Genomic DNA, 21470 nt, shown 5'->3' on the forward strand with positions numbered 1-21470 from the left:
AAGCGCCGGGCGCCCCTGCTCCCTCCCTCCCTCCCTCCTCTCCCTCCTTCTCCCTTCCTCGCCCGCCCGCCCGCCCACTCCCCCGCCGCCGGAGACGCCGCTCGGGAGTCGGCGGGCCCGGGGTCTGTCTCCTCAGCCGCCGTCGCCGCGCTTCGCCTCGGGAGCCCCAGGCGGGCGGACGCCCTTTCTTTCTTTCTCTCGCTCGGCCCGTCTCTCTGCCGCCGTCCCTCGCGGCCGCCCCGCCCGGCGGCCTCGGCCTTCCCCGCGCGTCAGGCCCGCCCGCCCGCCGCCCGCCCGCCCGCCCGCCGGCCTCGCTCGGTCCCCGTGTCTCTCGGCGGCCTCTCTCCGGACTCGGGGTCTCGCTCGCCCTCCGCCCGCGCCGTCCCCCTCCCCGGTCCCCTTCCTTCCTCCCCTCCCCGCCCCTGCCCCTGCCCCGAGCTCGCTGCGCGTGTGTGTGTGTGTCCCTCCGCCAACGCCGCCACCTCAGCCCGGCAAATGAACTCCGTCCGAGCCGCCAACCGGAGACCCAGGCGAGTGTCGCGGCCGCGCCCGGTGCAGCAACAGCAGCAGCAGCCCCCGCAGCAGCCGCCGCCGCAGCCGCCCCAGCAGCAGCCGCCGCAGCAGCCCCCGCCGCCGCCGCAGCAGCAGCCGCCGCCGCCGCCACCGCCGCCTCCGCCGCTGCCTCAGGAGCGGAACAACGCCGGCGAGCGGGGTAAGGCCGCGCTGGCTCCCGGCCGCCCGCCCGCCCGCCGCCGCCGCCTCGGGCTCCCCGCAGGCCGGGCACCGGGCGGGCAGGCACCGGGCACCGGGCACCGGGCGGGGAGTCCCGGGGCGGGCACCGGGCACCGGGCGGGGAGTCCCGGGGCAGGCACTGGGCACCGGGCACCGGGCGGGGGCGGCCTGCGCGCCCCGGGGTGGGAGACCGAGGCTGAGCGCGGGCGGCTCCCCGGTGCCGCAGTGTCAGCCCGGGCCGGGCCCCGGCCGCCAGGAAAAGCCGCGGCTTCTCCGCTCGGCCGGGCTCACGCTCAGGCCGCGCTTTGTTTGGTTTCGGGGGGCCCGGCACCCTCCGCCCCCACCCATCCCTGTGGCTTCTGGGCTCGCTCCCGGACCCCGCGGGAGCCTGTGGGCGGCTGGGGGGCAAGCGGAGGGGGGACTTCCCCCTTTTCTGGCGCCTTCCCCGGCTTCGTCTCCCCCTGCTCAGGGAGGGTGGGGAACGGCCGGGGGGACCGGCGGTGGGCTTGGCCGGGGCACTTGTTTTCCCCCTTGGCTCTGTGCTCGCCGCCCCCCTTCCCGTGGAGGAGGGGACGGGGATCCGAGTGGTCCGTGCTGTTGGCCGGGAACTTGTTTCCCCGACCCCCCCTCCCGAGTCACGGGGCAGGGGGGCAGCGACTCCCCTCCCGGCCCCACAGTGTTTGCTGCGCAGTTTGCCCGTAGTTCCAGAACCCCTGGGAAGGACCCGTTAAATCCAGACCTTCCGATAAATAAATAGAGAGCCCATCGGCCATTTCCAGCCCCCTCCCTCGCGTGCTGTGCAGTTACCCTTCCGCGCTGGCGGCACCCCTCTCGCCGTCCTCCCCAGCGACCCCCCAAGCCCCGGTGCTGCCCTCCACGTCTCCTGGTGGGCTTTGAACGCCCCTTCCTTAGAATGGGCCCCTGGGAGTGTGTGTGTGCGCGTGCGCGCCTGTGTTTGTGTGTGTGTGTGTGTGTGTGTGTGTGTGTGTGTGCGCGTGTGCGTGCGCGCGCGGTGTCCAAGGCCTAGTGAAATGTGTCATTTGGACCCAACTGTGCAGCACTGTCTGGTAACCACCATTGTCTACGGGCTGAGGCTCCCCGGGGTTGGATTGCTGCTTTAGCGAAAATCATGTTCAGTTCTACTTGGAAGATGTGGGTATCTGGGGGGGGGGGGGTTAGGAGGTGGGGGTGTTGCTCTTTGGTCTCCAAACGTAACTGTTCTCTTTATTAATTAGCTGCTCCCGGCGGGGGTGGGGGTCACTACCATATTTATGTGTACGGTTGTTGTTTGAAGGAGAAGGGGAATTGTTCGGAGACATTTTGCTTGTTTTAGTTGTCTGGTTAAGGTGAAATTTTACATGCGTTGGTTGTCACACCTTTGACGAAAGGGGTTGTGATTAAATGCCTTTTAAAAATTGTACCTTTCTTTAAACACTGTTTCATTGTTGTGCTTGACCAAAATATTTAACAAATGAAGGAGGGCGATGTTAATCAGAGAGATAGTTTAAAGGGTCTTCAGTAGTCACTGTTAGCGTCCTTGAGAAAGCAGTTTGCTGTCTGTTGCTTGAAAGAATGTGATATTTCGAGCCATTTGGGGGTCTTGTGCAACGTAATTGGTAAATGTGTTTTAATGATTCTTTGATACATTTACCTTTTTTTTTGTAAATTCGAAAATATTGTAGTTTCATCGTTTACTTTAATATGTGCATATCAAGGTTCTCTTGAATTCCATTCAAATAATATTCAAGTATCATTCAAGAATTGGCACTATATGTAAGAGAAGTGACAAAAAAATTTTGAGGAAACAATGACGCTGGGTTGAAATCCTAGCGTTTAATATTAAGGATTCTCTTGCTAGAAGTAGGGTTTTTTCAAGATGTACTGACTTGTTAATGACATTAGCGCTGAGTCAAAAGGTTTCAGCTGAACTTAATTTAGTCCCTTTGTGTATTTTTAAATGTTTATTCTGAATCTCCATTTTATGATTTGTGTGTAATTTCCAACTTAATTGAGGTAATTTTATCTTGGACACTTTTCTTCAATTGTTCAAAATTATTAGCTACCAAAGTCTTTTTCCATTTGAAGTAAAGTGATAAAATGACTTGGTTGTTGGCAGTCACGTGTGAGAGTGTCAGTTTTCTTTTCATTGATGTTCATAAACTGACTGACAAAGATGTTCAGGATTCAGAATTTCAGTATGTAGCTAACGAAATGGTAAACCAGATTCACTGTAGAATGGTTGCTTTGCTGCAACTAGTAGAAACTCTTCTGGAGACTGTGTTGGCACCGAGGGGAAAAGAACTTGCTGATTAGCCTTCAGGGAAAATAGTATGGGTCTTTTAGAGAGCAAATAAATGCCTCGAAATGAGTAAAACATTAAGACAAATTAAAAGACTAATAAAGATTTTGCCGGCTTTACGTAAAAATATCATTCCTGAAACGTTGGCATGTTGATTACTTTTTAAAAGTGTACCATTAACATAATTACCAGAAGTGAGCCAAGAAGAATGCCCTTTATTTTAGAAGTTTTATGGTGCATACCCAGTGTCAACATTTTTAGTTTGGAAAAGAGAGGTTTTGTTGTTTTATTTTTTAAGAATATGCCAGGTTTTACGATTTTGACAGAGTCATTAAGAAACTACCAATAGCTGACACATTTTTTTTTTTTTTAAACTTTTTACCAATGTGATGGATCTGTAACTCTTGCAGGAGAGTCTTGGATAGTCACATAATAGTGGATCAGACCACTTGCTGGGTTAGGGAATCGAAGTGAGACTCACTTGAGTTTGTTCAGTCTGTATATAAAACCAGTTATTTTTTTTTTTTCATATAAAGGGCGGACTTTAGACTTTTTAGTGGTGGAAAAATAGTTACAAGATAGTATTTTTTCAAGCAGAAATTCTGTCAGAGCTGCTTTTTGGTTACCTCCTCGCCCAGAGATTGTTTACTCACTGTCACTGAGTTGATTCCGACTCATAGCTACCATTTAGGACGGAATATAACTGCCCCATAGGGTTTCCAAGGCTGTAAACTGCCACATCTTGCTCCCATGGAGCGGCTGGTGGGTTCGAACCACTGGCTTTCCGATTGGCAGCCAAGTGCTTAACCACTGCACCACCCCAGGGCTCCTTAAAGGTTGTTTAATAATTGGTATCAAAACTTATTTGACATATATAAAGGTGGGGGGTTGGGTGCTGTCAAGTCAGTTTCAACTCAGAGTGAACTCTTGTGACAGTAGAACTGCCCGTAGGGTTTTCTAAGTGTAACCTTTACTGGAGTGCATCGCCAGGTCTTTTGATTAGCAGACAAGTGCTTAGCCATTGTGCAACCAGTTGTATATATATATATGTACATGTGCATGTACATGACATACAGAGAGAGAGAGCTCCTTGTGGAGCTCAGTTCTAATCTTAAATACGTGGGGTCATCATAAGTTGGAATTGACTCGAAGGCGACAAGTTAGGTTTGGAATTGGTGTATATATACATATATATATATCTTTTAGATGTAATGGCAGATATTTGAAGAAAAAAGAAACTGAACCTTAACAGCGTATAGAGTGAAATCTTGTGAGAATGCTTCGGAGACTTACATGGAGGAGGATTTCTTACCCCCGACGTAGGAAGCTATTGACCTGGGTGTTCCATGCAATGTTGTCTTCATTTATGTTATCTGAAATGGCCACTGTTTTAGGACTGAATACTGTGAGTCAGAATCGACTCCTCAGCATCGAGTTTGGTTTTTGTTTTGTTTTTACTCATCATTAGCCTTTTCAGTCTTTTAATTTAAATTCCTAAGTTTGGGATCTCACATACCACTTTGAGTTAATAGAAAGTAACTTGTGTTTCACATAGGGAAAATTTGATAATATATTCCATGACTTAATGAAACTGAAAGTAGTGTGGGGATGGATTTTTGATGTTTGTTTTGTTTAAAAATCCTAAAAGGATTTAGTTTTTGCAACCTGTTCTGCTGAATTCATCTTCTTTGACGTGGAAATCTATCTGGTAGTCTTTTTCTAAGAGAAATGTGAGAAAACGCTTACAGGTCTACAGAAGTACTGTGTATTCTGGTCAGTAGCTTTTGGTGGTTAAATTTGAATTCTTTGAATAGGTTATAGATGCATGTGATTTAAAATTCAAAAGTCCCCTCCTACTCTTATCTTCCAGCTATCAAATTATACCTGGTATCAGCCACTATTGTTAGTTACTCATTTATTATGTTGTAATTAGTAAAAGATGAAATTTGAGTTCTGAAAATAATATGGAGTTCTTGAAAATAGTTTTTTTTTTTGTTTTAGTTACTGGAAAATAGTCAGGGCTGTTTTGAAGTGCTGAGTTTTTAACTGTAATATCATTTGTAGTTTAGTAAATATGTTGTTCAATGTCCTAGTCAATAATGTAATGTATTAGTGGATCTTACTAGTAATTTCTAGCCTGAAATAATCTTATGGAGTAAAACACAGTCTCTAATCCTACATTTATGGGATAAAAATCTCACCTATGGCTCTTGAATTCTAGGGTTTTGTTTTGTTTTTAATGAACTTATTAGAAGAATTTAGTACGTGTAGTATTACATAAAATATTCCTGATGGAGCCATATAGTTATACTATACAGCAGCAAGGATACTCCTTAGTCTTGTATGCTAATTATACCTTTTCTGTGGACTGTTCTACCTTATGGTGTTTTACCCTCAGGTTCTACCTACTACTTATAGAATAAGGAACCTTTCTTTGTATCCTTTGTAGATGGAGGAGTTCTAGCCAAGGAACATGATATTTTCCTGTTTTAAGAATTAAGTACTGTGAGATTATATTAAAAAGGGGGGGGGGAATAAAAACATACTCTTCCCGTCTAGTAGCTAAACCTTAAAAAACATTAGGAAATACTTACACATTCCACCAGAGCCCTGGTAGCACAGTGGTTAGAAGCTTGGCTGCTAACCAAAAGGTCGGCAGTTTGAATCTACCAGCTGCTCCATGGAAACCGTGTGGGGCAGTTCTGCTCTGTCCTATAGGATCACTGTGAGTTGGACAGCAGTGGGTCTGGTTTTTTTTTTTTTTTTTTAATGCATTCCATCAGAGTAGAGTTGTCACCAACTTTTTTGTGAAGAGAGCCTACTTTTTTATTTTCTGAAAGCTAAGAAATTATTTGAGAGATAGAAATGAGGTAGTATCAATGCTGATGAGTCCTAAAGATGTCTGTATATTGCTTTTCTCTTTTTTATGAGAAGTCTGGTGAGGAAAGTCCAACCAGCTTAGAGACCTACCAGTTAAGGTAAGAACCACTAGTAGTAAATAGATCTTGACCTGTTAGTGAGGACCCCTGAACTTAGATTTGGCAGACAAAGGCTAGTAAACCCATTGCTGTTGAAAATGGGTTTACTTTTTTTTGACGGCAAGTAGAGAGTATTTTCTTAGTTTTTATTTTCCTGTTTGTCTTGATATTGAAAATAGCCAGACTACAATAATAAATTATTTCAACTTGAGGCCTGCTGTCTCTTACTGTTCCCCTGTTTGTCCCTAACTAATAAGTTACTCTTCCTTTGTGCCTGTCTTGCCCCACTTGTATAAGTGTCATTCAGTTTTAGACCTTCCTTTTCACTGATTTATCAGCCCTTTGAATTATATTCTGGTCTTCAAAAAACTCCAGTTAGTATGTGAGATTGTTAACAAGGTACTCCCCAAATAGTAGTCATTGCTCAAGAGGATGAAATTAGGAAGAAGTGAAATATAAAGGATGAGACAGTTGGGTAGTATAATGGAAGAGTTCAGAGTTAGGGCTAGATAACAATAGAACCTCTGAGTCTTACTTCATAAAATGGGGATAACAGTTTCCTTATAGAATAATTGTGAGGATTAGAGATAGTAAAGTATCTAGCACATGGTAGATGCTCAGTATGTGACAGCTCTTTGAAATATAAAAAATAATAATAAAGGGTGGGATCACCTGTATGTAAACTGAAGCAATAAAACATACATAAGTTACTAGTTTCTGGCATACCCCAAAATGTCATCTAGGTGGCTTGGTATAATCTCAGAGAGTCTGGTTTGTAATTGTTAATAAGTAATCTCATATCTAATGAATTGAAATATACTTAAAAGAAAGAATAAGAAAAAGAAGAAATATGGGATGTTTGGAATAAATATTGACTGTTTCTGCTGTGTGCTAGCCTGTTGCAGACCCTCTTTCTTATATTCAAACAAACAAACAAACCGGTTGCCATCAATTCTGACTCATAGTTACCCTGTAGGTTCGAACCCTCAGCCTTTTGGTTAGCAGTTGAGTCCTTAACCACTGCGCCACCAGGGCTCCATTCTTATATACTCTCTTATTTAATTGCCTTACATTGGGCAAATCTACTCCAAAAGACTTCTTTAGAGTGTTGAAAAGCAAAGATGTCACTTTGAGGACTACGATGCCCCTGACCCAAGCCATGGTATTTTCGGTTGCCTCATATGCGTGCAAAAGCTGGACAATGAATAAGAAAGAATGAAGAATTATCAATGCCTTTGAATTATGGTGTTGCCAAGAATGTTGAATTTACCGCGGACTGCCAAAAGAACAAACAAATCTGTCTTGAAAGAAGTACAGCCAGAATGCTCCTCAGGAGCAAGGATGGTGAGACTTCGTCTGTGTGTTCTTTGGACATGTTATCAGGAGAGACCCCTCCCTGGAGAAGGACACCATACTTGTTAAAGTAGAGAGTGAGTGAAAAAGAGGAACACCTTCCACAAGATGGATTGACGCAGTGGCTGCAACAATGGGCTCACACATAGCAATGATTGTGAGGATGGTGCTGGACCAGGCAGTGTTTTGTTCTGTTGTACATAGGGTCACTATGAGTTGGAACCGATTTGATGGCACTAACAACAGCATCTCATTTAATCCTTTTAGCTATTCTGTAAAGTGCATGTTGTTATGCATCTTTACAAATGAGGAAACTGAGGCTTGCAGTCACACAGCAGTGAAGATACATAGTAAGTAGCACAGAAGAAATTCAGAATTGGCTTATATCACCCAGTCTTTCTATAAACAAGGGGAGATACGGAAGTACATTTGTAAATGTCTCCATCACTTGCAAGGGAAGGAGTAACCTAGCCCTTGCAGCAGACCTGTCCCCTGTCCTATTCTGTCTGTCCTTAAGGAGATGAATACATTGGTCTGATGCCACTGATTGTTGAATCATCTGGTTTCACATTTTCTAAGTAACCATCTGCTCATAATTTTACCTCTCATGTAGATTTCTCTCGAAAAGAGACTATACTGATTGGCCAGCATGTTTTTCTAGCATGTTGATGAGATCACTAAGCTCAAAGAAGGGTAGATTTCCCCTGAATTACTCATAAGTTATGAATAAAGGGTGTTAAGTTTTCTAGCTCATGGTTATAGACTGTACTGTTTCAGGAGGGAAAAAATGTGGATTAAATTACCATTAGACTTCAGTAGTAATTTTGACTGGTTAAGGACCAAAGCTTGGTCCCTAACATGTGTAGCTTGGGGTCTTTATATACATTTGGTTAACACAAGAAATGTGCTTAAACTTAATCCTTAGAAAATAGAGAAATGAAACCAACTAACTTCCTTTACATAATTTATTTTAGTTGAAGGCAAATATTTAAAATAGTTCTTTTACTTTGAAAATGAATACATTAATTGCATTTTAAAATTTTAAAACACTCAAAATAAGATACAGTGTTAAAGCAAGTGTAAGTACTGTATGTATACACAAAATCTAATGATTTGGAATATTCTTCGAAGAATATTTTCTTACTCTTCCAATTTCTAGAATTCCAACTGTAAAATGTTTTGCCCTTGTAACTTATGGAAGACTGTGGGGCTATATGTTCAAAAAAGGAGGGGGTAAAAAACCACTCTCCCATATGGTGGCTAAACTTTAAAAAGCATTAAGGAGTACGTCCACATCTCATGAGAGGACAAGTGCCGTTCTCTTTCCCCCCCCCCTTTTTTTTTTTTTGGTGAACAGAGCCTACTCTTCTATTTTCTAAAAGTTTAGAAATTATTTGAGAAATACAAATGGAGTAAGAACCCGTGCTTTAAATTTATTTTCCTGGTAATGATGACTGTCTTAGCTTCACCGTCTTCCCCTAGTCAGCAGCAGCACTCATTTTCCAGATGGCTAAGTTGGGTTGTGGAAAAATCTTTGACTGTTGAAAGTTTTTCCTTAGTATGGAATTAACTGGCCACAATGTGGGTTCAACCTTTGGCATTGGATTCTTCAGTACTGTGATATAACCATCGGACTTGAATCAGTTTAGTCTTTCCTTATTTGCTAACTCTACTTGCGTTTAGATAGGAGAATTATTTTTTACAATAAGTATTGATTTTTAATCTGACATCCATAGTACTTAACATAGTATATATAAGAACATCTGATTTAGCAGACTCTAATGCTTAAGAGGAAGTGGGGGTATGTAACTCTTCTTTTTATTTACCTGTTACATTTTGAGATGAACAGCATTGGTGTATGTGTCATTAGTAATTGTTTCATTCCATACAATTGATCATACCTTTTTGGGAAGAAAAAAAAAAACAGACTTTAAAGAGAATTAGAAGTGAATAAAATTTAGCAAATGAGAAGTAGGAGTCATTTCAGAGTTACTATAGCAGAGGAGAAGGATCAAAGACGACATATTTGAAAGAAATGGGTGGTGAGGTGGCAAGTGTTTTATTTTGAAATCTTAACATTTTTAACAAAATGATCTTAAGATAAAGGGAATTGTGGAGTTACTCATTTCTCTGGTTCACATATAAAACCAGCTATGTGTTATGATCAGAGTACTCAGTGAACTCATTCACAATTGTGTGTGAATGACTGATACCCTCACAGTCCTCGGAAAGGCATTTGCGTTTTTTAGAGACTGATTGCTTAGCCAAATTTTGTTATTTTAGGCCCAGTAACTGGGTTTAAAAGAGAGAGGAAGAAGTCCCTGGTAAGCACTCAACTACCAACCAAAAGGTTGGTGGTTCAGACCCACCCAGAGGCTTCTCCAAAGTAGGCCTGGTGATCTTATTCCGGAAAGCCACAGCCTTGAAGACCCTGTGGAGCAGTTCTACTCCGTACAGGTGGGGTCGCCATAAGTCCTCTGGAGTTGACCGGACGGCAGTTAACGACTGAAGAGAGAGGAGAAGTTAAGCTCCTTGGAAAAAGATTGATCTCAGAAGCAGATGAGCACTTCTAGGGAGGAGGAGAGTGGAGAATTAGTGCAAGAACCACTTACCTTGCACGTTTATTACTTTTTGAAGTTTTTTTTCCCCCAAAATAACTAATTTTAGGGTAAGGATTGGGATAGAGAGAAGCAGAGTTGGAGCAAGTAGAAGTGGCAGTACGTATGGGTCATTGAATTAGTGGTCATTTGAATTAAAAACTAAACGCGCGCACACACACACACCATTGAGCGCCCTCTCAGTCACTGCCCCACCCCCATTTTCTAACTGCTTGAATTAGTTTTACCTGTTTTGAACTTCATGTGAATGGAATCATCCCATATATACTCCATTGTGCCATTGGCTTCTTTGGCTTGAAGTTTGCTTGTGAGTTTCACTCATGTTGTTGCTTGTAGCAACAGTGTGTTCATTCTTGTTACTATATAATATTACATTGTATGAATATATTACAATTTATCCATTCTAAAATTAATGGACATAGAGTGATTTTCCCTTCTTGGCTGTCAGGAAAAGGGCTGCTATGTATATTCTTACATATATATTTCGGCAAATATGTACACATTTCTGTTGAGTACACTCAGAATATAGGTCCTGGGCCCATTAATTTGTCTTTTGATTAAAGGTTTTAGCAAGGATTTTTTTAGTTCAGGTTATAGATGCTATGAGATTCTTCTCTATTTTATATGTCAACATAAATCATTGCTTATCTTTTCCCAAAAGTAAAATTTCCATTTGCTTTATAAAAAATGGAGTATAAAACAGCTCTAAGACAGATATGACTATGGCCTCTCGTAATTATGTTGTTATGCCAGTCAACCTGAAAAAAATGATTCTGTTTCAAATATTAGTGTATTAAGTGCTTGGTTAACCTTTTTCCTTTAGTCTTTTGTTATGTCTGCTCTTACATCCCTTAATGAATCTGGTGTTATGATAACAGCTAATTTTTTTTGTCTCCAAAAAACAGTATAAAGAAGGCTACCATGTTTGTTCCCATTTTCATTTTTTGCATATAGCCATATTTGGTATTAAAATTCTGAGTTATTCTATAGATATGTTATTGTAAACTTTGTTTTTGTGCTGCAGTTTTTCATATACAGATTTGATTCTCCTAAGCTTTAGAAAATACAATTTCAGTAGATTTTTTATCTTTATTTTTTGGAAGTATACGATTTCTGAATCCAGAGAACATTTTACCAGTAGTTGGAAAGTTTACCCATCAACTTAATATAATTTAATTTTCTCCCAAATTGCAAGTTGGGGTTTTTTTTTGGGGGGGGGGTGGGAGGGAGTCTTTTTTACATTTAGGAATTAAGAAAAAAAATACTGTGGACTTTAATATGTGGTTCTGAGCCTTCATTAAAAAAGCTGTTGTTTTCTTTTGCTGTTGAAGTGGCCATGAGTATTTATTTCTTCACTTTGGTTTGGAACCCCGTTTCTTACACCTTTTAATAAAGCTTATCCTTTTAACGCCTGTGGGGAGATGCTATTACTAGGTGGTTTATTTCATTTTATTCTTTCTGATTTTCTGCATGTCATTGATTACTCTTTATTGTCTTACAGTCAGCTTGTTATAAAATTGTAAAACTGTCACAGAAAAATTGGGGCACGTTTTACTCACACAGATGTTTTCCCAGTCCTTGGCCAGATCTGTCCGTTCCTGATGTATAGAAGGAAGGTATTGCCTCTGCCAGCATCCTTGATGAGTTCTTCCCCAATGAAAACTTGTACTAAAGTGCTAGTGTCTTAAAAGCTTGTATTCCCCTGAGAATGACAGATGGGACTCTCTTCTTCAGGAAGTGCTTGCGTAAAATTGATGATATAATAGCCTTAGATAGCAGAGGAGAATTTCATTATTTTATGTTTGCTCTTTTAGCCCGCACTAGTCGAGTGTTAGTTAACGGACTGGGCTTGAGTCAAGTGTTAGTGTTAACCGTTGTTGTTTCTTGTCCACAAAGAGCAGTATGGAAGAGACTTCCACCTTCTTTTTCGTTTTCTTGTCTTATACCTAGCTGCATTCAGTAAATGGGAATAGGGAGCCAGAGCTGCTTCTGAGTGGTGTTTTTTGTTTGTTTTCCTCTCCTCGGAGTGGTTTTTTAATCTCATTTCTAAATTAGAGAATTGACTAAGGCAATTTGTGAGATGCTCAAAAATTCTGTGTCATTTGAGTTGCCATTATGTATCAGTGAGGTCTGAACTTGTCAGATGTAAACTACATAGACATAGTTCTTGCCTTCATGAAATTTATGGTTGAGTTAGAGATTGAGTTAAATAACATTTAAGAGCAGGATGAATTGTGAATAAGCCTGTCAGTATGTTTTCATTGTTTTCTGCTTACACTCTTCTAACAAGTAGAAATCAACTTTTCCATTGATGAGGATAATTTTTCTTTTGAGCCCACATGTTTTTCTGCTTAGTAATTCATATACATATATATTTTCAAGGATGCGCGCGCACACACACACACGGTGGAGCGAATGGTTAAGCACTTAACTACGAGATGAATGGTTGGTGTTTGAACCCACCCAGAGGCACCTGGCAGTCTGCTTCCAAAAGGTCACACAGCTTTGAAAACCCTATGGAGCAGTTCTACTCTGCACACATGGCATCACCATCAACAACAACACATATCATAAGCTGGAGTTTTATTTGTAACCTTTTCCTTAGATTGTGTGCAGGACCAGAGAGTTTCTTAGAGAACTTTCTGTGAAATGCTGTTAAGATCAAGGTTTGTTACAACCACTCAGTAGTCTGGTATATATTCTGCCCTTTAATCATTGATTGAATTATTTTTCCTGCCACACTTCAAAAATTGTTGCAGCCCAAAGATTAAGCCAAGTTATAGTATTTTTATGTAAGTGATTAAGAAAATACATGCCTAGTGAAGGAAATTACTTGCAAAGTTGGAGCCATTTGTCATTTTCATGGTATTGTACTTAATTTAATTACATTTATTGTTTTGTTCTTATATCCAGAAATTGAAGGTAGGAGGACAAGTTTCAATTAAATTATGTTACTGGTGTCTAAGCTGCTCAATTGCAGAGATAAAACACGTTAAGTTTCCTCATAGCATCTGCTACCCTGCATACCAACTAGTTGTCGTAACTCCCAGGGTATTTTCTGTATCTTCCTGATTCTTAGTATCTCTGTTCCTACATTGCACCGGGAATCTGTCCTCTATTTCTGAGTCATTTGAGAATTAAGATTTGAGACCCTTTTAGTTGGATATTGTGAGTTTGTCCACGGTCTGTTAAGTCTCTGGTTTTGAAGGCTAGAAAAATGTCACACACCAATCACACACATGCATTAGTGAAACTGGGACTATACACTTCTGACTTGGTAGAATGTTAGTAGTGTCTTGGGATGGTGGATTTGAGGTGATTTTTGCACTTTTTCTGCATTTCATTGTTTATCAAATACTGTATATGGAATCTGGAGGGAAGGAGGCTTGTGGTTTTGAAAAAGACCTTTGATAGTTCTGATTGTGATGTGAACTCGTACTACTTGGTTTGATGATATAGTCCCCATGTCGTGTCATTTTAAATTTGAATAGAAGCTTAAAGCTTTACATTTTTCAGTGTTTTAAATGCTTATTCATTTATGGGCATTTTTAGTTTTCGTATTCATGGAAACCTTAGGATGATAATTGGCTCTATCCTGTCTACGAAATAAGGAGGATAAATGATGATAAAAATCAGAGTTCATTAAGAACAAAATTTTATATTTAGAACTTAGCTTGAGCCAGTTATCCTGCCTTTCTAGGATAAGTTTGTGAATATTTCATCAGGAAATTAGGTTACGTTATGGTAGTAAATATATACAAATAATAATTTGCTTACATGTCTGGCTGAATGATGGGAGATGGAAATTTAATATGCAAACAGACTGAATAATAAGAAAGAAAAAAGAAATTTATTGTCGGCCACAACAAGTGGTTGTTTCTTTTACAGGGTACCAGAAGTGATATGGACTCATGTCTGTTTAATAATAATTTTTTTTTTTAATTTTGCTGTGCTTTAGGTGAAAGTTTACAGTGCACATTAGCTTCTTATCCAAAAGTTTATACACAAATTGTGACATTGGTTGCAATCCCGGCATTGTGTCGGCACTCTCTCCCTTTCCCTTTCCACCCTGGGTTCCCTGTGCCTATTTGTCTGGCTCCCCTGCCCCTTCTGCCTTCTTATCTTTGCTTTTTGGACAGGTGTTGCACATGCCTCCTGTGTTGTTATTTGTTTTACAGATGTGTCTAATCTCTGGCTGAAAGGTGGACTTTGGGAGTGGCTTCATTTCTGAGTTCGCAGGGTTCTGGGGGCCATAGTCGCAGGGGTTGCTCCAGTCCCTGTCAGACCAGTAAATCTGCTCTTTTTGTGTGTGCGTGAATTTGAATTTTGTTTTACATTTTTCTCCTGCTCTGCCCAGGACTCTGTATTGGGATCCCTGTCAGAGCAGTCAGTGGTGGTAGCCGGGCACCATCTAGTTTTTCAGGGCTGAGGCTGTGGTTCATGTGGTCGATAAGTCCTTTGGACTGGTATTTTCCTTGTGTCTTTGGTTTTCTTGCTTCTCCTTTTCTCCAGATGGAATGGGACAAATAGATGTATCTTAGATGGCCGCTCACAAGCTTTTAAGACTCCAGACGCTGTTCAGCAAAGCAGGATGTAGAACTACGTTACGCCAGTTGACCTCATTGTCCCGAGTCAATGGTCTCCAGCCCTCAGCCCTAGTTACTCCGTCCCTCAGGGTTTTTGGATGTGTCTAGGAAGCATCTGACTTTGCTTTGGTCAAGTTGGGCTGAATTTCCCTAAATTGTGTGTCTTTTCCCCTTGACCAGAGCTACCACTTGTTTACTATCTAGTGATTTCCCTCCCCGCTCCCCTCCCTTGTAACTATTCAAGATTGTTTTTTTCTGTGTATAAATCTTTTCTTGGGTTTTCAAATTAGTGGTCTTATCCAATATTTGTCCTTTTGTGATTGACTTACTTCACTCAGCATAATGCCCTAGAGATTGATCCATGTTGTGAGATGTTTCACAGATTCATCATCGTTGGTTATCATTGTATGGTATTCCATTGTGTGTGTATGTACCATACCTTGTTTATCCATTCATGTGTTGATGGACATGTAGGTGGTTTTCGTCTTTTTGTTATTGTGAATAATGCTGCAGTGGATATGGGTGTGCATAAGTCTATTTGTGTGACAGCTCTTATTTCTCTAGGATGTATTCCTAGTAGTGAGATTTCTGGATCATATGGTATTTCTATTTCTAGCTTTTTAAAGAGGCCCCATATCATTTTCCGTAGTGGTTGTACCATTTTGCACTCCCATGTTGGTTTAATAATTTTGTGTGTAGGATATTCTCTTCATAAAATTGGATCTGGCTGTGAAGAAATCAACTGTTACCAGTTTATGAAGTGTTGAAACAGATTGCTAAGGGAAATCGTTTTCATCATTATCAACAAAAAACAAACTTCGCTTACTAAGCTATTATATTTCAATAAATTTTGGATTATGAGCTCTATTGTGCTTAAGAATAAATGAGAAGAAACTGCCCATGACTTTCAAAAACTTTGGGCCTTTAAAACTTAAGTTTAGTTATTAGGTATTGAATTGACTTGTCTCACACTCACTTGAATTGTCTTCTGACTATCGTGACTATTTTGCAGGCTTCTACACCAAGAGAAAACAAGCATTTTCTTAGTAGAAATACACAAAAAAAACCTTCATTAAAAGAGATTAAGTTTGCTTTTTGTTTTTTTAAGTAGAGACTACTTATGTAGTTTTAGGGCAAATCAGCCATTAAGTGTAGATTCTAGGTAGTAATCAACATAGTTTTATGAAGAGCTGATCACGTCAGATGTATTTAAGTGATTTTCTGAAACAGTGACTTTTGGTAACTGAAGAAAGAACAACAAAAGCAATATAGCCAGATTTAAATAAAGCTTTATTCTTTTATAGAGCAATAAAAACACTATTATTGGTGTTTCGCCAGTTGGGGGAGATTTTTTAAAGTTGTGTTATATGGAAGCTGTAACTTATAAAAACAGTGTTAACCATTTGCAAGTAGGCACTTGGTAAACAGCTGTTTCTGTTTGCCTTCAGCTTCCTTCTCCAGATCCAGGTTTGTTCATATGATTAATTATTTAGGTTACTGAACATATTAATTTCATAGATGATTAAAAAAAAAAAAAACAGATGAGGTTAACTACCTTAGAAGCCAAGAACAGAGATCAAATTACTTTGGATAATCTTTTTTTTTTTTTTTTTTTTTTAAGAAACCGAAACAAATAAGTAGATGCTTAGAAATGTCTAACCAGAACTAAGTACAGCAGAAACTGAGCTGGGCTGTAGTTGAATCACTATAAAGTGTGTGTGTGTGTGTGTGTGTGTGTATGTGTGTGTAAACACATGATATTGTATCAGCAATAAAACTTGTAAAATGTTAGAATACTTGGAAGGTTATGTCTAGTAGAAAATTTTAACTTACCCTCTTTCACATGGTTGAACATAATTCCTGCAAGAAAAATGTTGCTCGTTTATTGTCTGTAGGCTTAGAAGATAAAACCCAACCAGTTAGCTAGAGAAAATTAATTTAAATATCTTACTTAGACATGGTAAATTAGAAATTGAATTATAGAATATTTGAAATAAAAGGAACCCTACCTATAATTCTTGAGGTTTATTCACTTTTTGTTCAAGGTGGCATTTGGAATCAGAAGCCAGGACTTCTGACCCTGTGGCTAGCGATGATAGTGTTACCTCTTCTTCCAGACTCCTCTTATTCTGTTAATTTTTCAGAGTTCAGTGAGTTGTTGAACATACTAACCTGACAACCATTTCTGTAGTTCCCCGGGTGAACGAAACAAAAACTAATTTTGTTTAGAATACTTAAGTTATTCTGTAACTTAAAAGGAATATGCAAGTGAAATTATAGCTTCAGTTTCCTGTTAGACTGATTGAATTTTTTGCTTTGTTTTTAGCTGTGATTGATTGAAAATGGCAGCTCATTTATTCAGTGTCAGGAAATCTGTGTCGATGATGGATTCATATGATGATTCCCAGTGGAACTGATTTCACATGTTAAATGGTTAGTGCTTTTGAAGAGGTAAAGCAAAAGCTCTTTCCATTGTGAATGCAGGTGTCCATTTATGGTAATGGTGATGTTTCAGATCGATGAGGAGAGATTTACTGTTCGATAAATGATATCGAGACTATTGGTGATTCATTTGGAAGGACATTCAGTTAATTCCCTACTTTATTTAATACCAAAAAGTACATTCTAAGTGATTAAAGAGCTCAACATTAAAAAAAAAAAAAAAAAAGAATTAGAAAGTACTTCTTTCTAAGCAAGTTAAAAAAAAAAAAATCCAAAAGCCATAAAAGGAAGGTCAAGAAATTGACTACGTACATGAAACAAATTTAAAGTTCTGTGCAATGAAGAGTGCTGTAAACAAATTAAGGCACATGAGAGACTGGAAGAAGAAAATTTGCAGCTTATCTAATATACCAAAACCAAACCCGTTTCCGTCGAGTCGATTCCGACTCATAGCGATGCTATAGGACAGAGTAGAACTGCCCGATAGAGTTTCCAAGGAGCGCCTCGCGGATTTGAACTGCCGACCTCTTGGTTAGCAGCCGTAGCACTTAACCACTATGCCACCAGGGTTTCCTTGTCTAATATACAAGTGATTAATATCATATGAGTGTGTTTGTCATCTAGTGCTGCTATAACATGTGGATGGCTTTACCAAAGAAGTGTATTTCCTCACAGTGAAGTAGGCTAAAAGTCCAAATTCAAGGTGTCAGCTCCAGGAGAAGGCTTTCTCTCTCTGTTGCCCTTCTCATCAGTCTTCCGCTAGACTAGGAGCTTCTCTACGCAGGGACCCCGGGTCCAAAAGACACACTCTGCTCCGGGCACTTCTTTCTTCAAGGGATGAGGTCACCCTGTCTCTCTGCTCGCTTCTGTCTCTCTTATCTCAAGAGATTGCCTCAAGACACAGTCCAATCTTGTAGACTGAGTCCTGCCTCACTAACACAACTGCTGCCCATCCTCCCTCATTAACATCATAGAGGCAGGATTTACAACATAGAGGAAAATCACACAAAACCAGGAATCATGGCCCAGCCAAATTGATAAACACATTTTTGGGGGTCATAATTCAATCTATGACATGAGTTTTTATAACTTTTTTTTAAGAGAGAAATATTACTAATGGAGCTGAACTCCGTTTTGAAAAAGCATCCTCTGGCCCATTCTCCTCCTCACTTTCACAGTTCCTAGAAGAAGTCACTATTATGAATTTGATATGAAACTGTACATTCCGTTTTTAAATACTTCCACACCTACTTTTGCACGTGTAAACATTTAGTTTTTATAAGGAGTTATGCTTGTTGCCTTCAGTATGTTTACAGTTCAGTGGGGGTACTAGACAGGAACAGAGACTGTTCCCTCAAAAGATATTTAACATACACATGTCAAGTGAATAGTATAGACCATGCATGTCTGGCAACCTGGAAATTGTTAAGTGATTGCTAAGTGAATTAATGAATACAGAGGTATACAAAATATAAAGGGAAAAAGCGTTTTTTTGTCGTCTTCTGTCCTTTTACTCCTCAGAGGAAAATCAACTGTTGTGCATGTGTGTGTATATACCTTTTTCATTAAAAAGATATCACAGTGTAAATATTAATCTGTAACTTGAATTTTGTTTTTCACTTAAATATATCATGGCCATTTTTCTGTCAGTACATATAAGGTTACTTCATTTATTTTTACAGTTGCTGAGTAGACTATTGAATGTACTACAATTTATTAGCTATTCTATTGATTAATATTTAAGTTCTTATTTTCTGCTATTATAAGACGGCAGTGAACATCCTTGTACAAATATGTTGACATGTGTCACAATTTCGGTAAATAGGTTCATAAAAGTGGGTTATTGGGTTAAAAGGGCATTTGCATTTTAAAGTTTGGTAGATGTTACCAAGTTTGTTTTAAGAAGAAGGTTGTATGATTTATAATTTTACCATTAGTAATTTAGATTAAATGTTTCCGAGCGAATGAATAAACACATAAAATAATTCAGAGTAGAGGGGAAACAAGTTGTAGGCCTATGTGGTTTGGAAAGACTTCCCAGAGAAAATGGATACTAAAGTAGATCTTGAAGAATGACTATGCCACATATAGTGGAAAGGTAAAAGAAAGATACTTGCTATCTCATCATCTTAGGAGTTTAATCATTACTTCCCACTTATTTCCAACTATGCTAAAAAAGGCTGCAGCCCTGGTGGTGCAGTGGTGCAGCGCTACAGCTGCCGACCCAAAGGTTGACGGTCCGAACCCACCAGCCACTCCTTGGAGACCCTATGGGGCGGTTCTTCTCTGTCCTAAAGGGTCACTGTGAGTCGGAATTGACTCGATGGTTTGGTTTTTTGGGTTATGCTAAAAATGACTAAAATAATAAGAAAGCACGAATGGTGGAATCTCCTAGAAGGATGATGCAATAAAGAAATAGTCCATTTTTTTAATTGTATTTCTGTTTTCTTATTGTATTGTCCAGGTATTGCATCTTCGTTCAAGAAAGTATAAAGGAAGATAGGAGGCATTATCTTTTCAGTCAGTCTGGTTTTAGCTTTCCTTGAACACAGTTGAGAATTCAGAATTTTTTCATTTTTCTTCCATAATGCAAAAGAGAAGAAAATAGAAAGGAAGACATTTTACAATTATTAGACAAATAAAAAGATTAATGGAAAGAGAGAGATAGCATTCTAGTTCTGAGCTGCCCAGCATAGTGGTCACTAGCCACATGTAACTATTTAAATACAAATTAATTAAATAAAATTTAAAATTCAGTTTCTCAGTCACACTAGCCATGTGTCAGTTGTTCAATTAGCCTCATTTCACTATGGCTACTATATTGGATTGTGAAGATATAGAATCGTTTCCTCACTGCAGAACGTTCTGTTAGATATTACTGCACTAGATGTTAATACTGGTAGTAAAATTGATTCATATAAAGTAAAATCTCAGACCATGAGTCTTCAGATGATCGTATCCTGCATGAATTTTCTCAGACTCAAGAATCGAATACACATTTATTTCTAAGGACAAAAAGAAAATACGGTATTCTCATTCAGTCGTTTAACAGGAAGGCTCCATCGTGCAGTATTTTGCAACATAAACCTGGACCATCCCCTTTTGTTAAAAAAAATGTCCTATGGCAGTGTTCTTTTATCTTTTATGATTTTTGCATTGTAAAAATGTGCTTGATACAAAGAGGTTTGCCATGCTTAAATTCTTACTATTATTTCTGTTAAAGTTCTTCTTCACTATAGCTTTATTTTTCTATGACTTATTTGTTAAATGACCTAAAAATTTTTACAGGGGTCCATTGGGCCCAGGTAATAAATGGTATACTGAGTCTGCTAACTGAATTCTCAGCTGTGTTCAGTGGTATACCGAGTCTGCTAAGGTCGGCAGTTCGAACCCACCAGCCGCTCCTTGGAAACCCTATGGAGCAGTTCTGCTCTGTCCTACAGGGTAGCGATGAGTCGGGATCGACTCAATGCCAATGGGTTTGGGTTTTTTTTTTTTTTTTTTTTTGAGTGTTAACGTACGAGAAAAAGGCAGAAAAAGAGAGTAGGGAGTAAAGAAAAACAGGGTAAATGTAATACCAAAATAAAATATTAGAAATATAATTAATAAAAAAGAGTAGACCTGTGTTAAAAAGTTACAAGTTTTAAAAACCAGTCAAAGCAACAGCTACTTATAAGAGGTATACTCAAAGCGGGTGGGGAGGGGACACAAATTAAAAGTTAAGGAATGGAAAATTGGTAAATTGAACACATGGTTTATCTTTGCTTTCTCTTGAAACACTGTAATATTACAGTAAAATAAGTTTTTAAAGTCATAAGCCCACAAAGACAAAAAAGGGAGCAAAGAGACAAAAGAAGTCAACATTTGGGAAAGTGAAGAGTGGGGAATGAGCGGTAACTGAATTGAAGTTAAGCTTGCAGGAATGGAAGCTGTAAGAACCAAACCAAATCATGCCAAAGAACCCAAGACAGACTCAGGAATCAGAAGCAGGAGTACCTTTTACGATTGGTTGTAGACAAAAAACCAAACCGGAGAATTGGTTCCAACTCACAGCAACCCTTTAGGACAGAGTAGAACCTCCCCATAGAGTTTCCAGTGAGTGGCTGGAGGATTGGACCTTTTGGTTAGCAGCCATAGCTCTTAACCACTGCGTCACCAGGGCTCCCTGAGTACTGGTTGTAAGGCTTTAAAAAGAGCAATTAGGCTTTCCTGCATCCTGTGCAACCGGGCATTTGTTTGCTTCTTCCCCATCAAGGCAGAAAACTAAAGGTTTATTATGAGAGATAAGACACAAGTACAGATGCAGGTAGAGCTTTCAAACCTAAAATGGTGATTAAATGGAAAGCCTGCATATGAAAATTTGAGAACTCCAGCCTTTTCCCCTTTTTACCTCAGACATGAGCTTTTAGATTTACTCCTTCCAGGGAAGAGATTAGAAGACTGTTGTTGTTCTTGTTAGTTG

The 21470-nt window shown here is 40.0% G+C and overlaps 1 protein-coding gene across 1 annotated transcript in view; it reads left to right on the top strand.

The window, feature by feature from the left end:
• Positions 1-302: 302 nt before the first annotated feature.
• Positions 303-21470, top strand: part of FBXO11 (F-box protein 11) — an 83276-nt gene continuing 62108 nt past the window's right edge. The window contains exon 1 of the mRNA XM_049870649.1: positions 303-712. Within this exon, the coding sequence (XP_049726606.1) occupies positions 496-712 (217 nt within the window). The 5' untranslated portion in view covers positions 303-495. The remainder of the gene's footprint in view (positions 713-21470) is intronic.

The sequence above is a fragment of the Elephas maximus genome, chromosome 26 (assembly GCF_024166365.1).
Source record: "Elephas maximus indicus isolate mEleMax1 chromosome 26, mEleMax1 primary haplotype, whole genome shotgun sequence".
In the NCBI taxonomy this organism is placed as follows: domain Eukaryota; kingdom Metazoa; phylum Chordata; class Mammalia; order Proboscidea; family Elephantidae; genus Elephas; species Elephas maximus.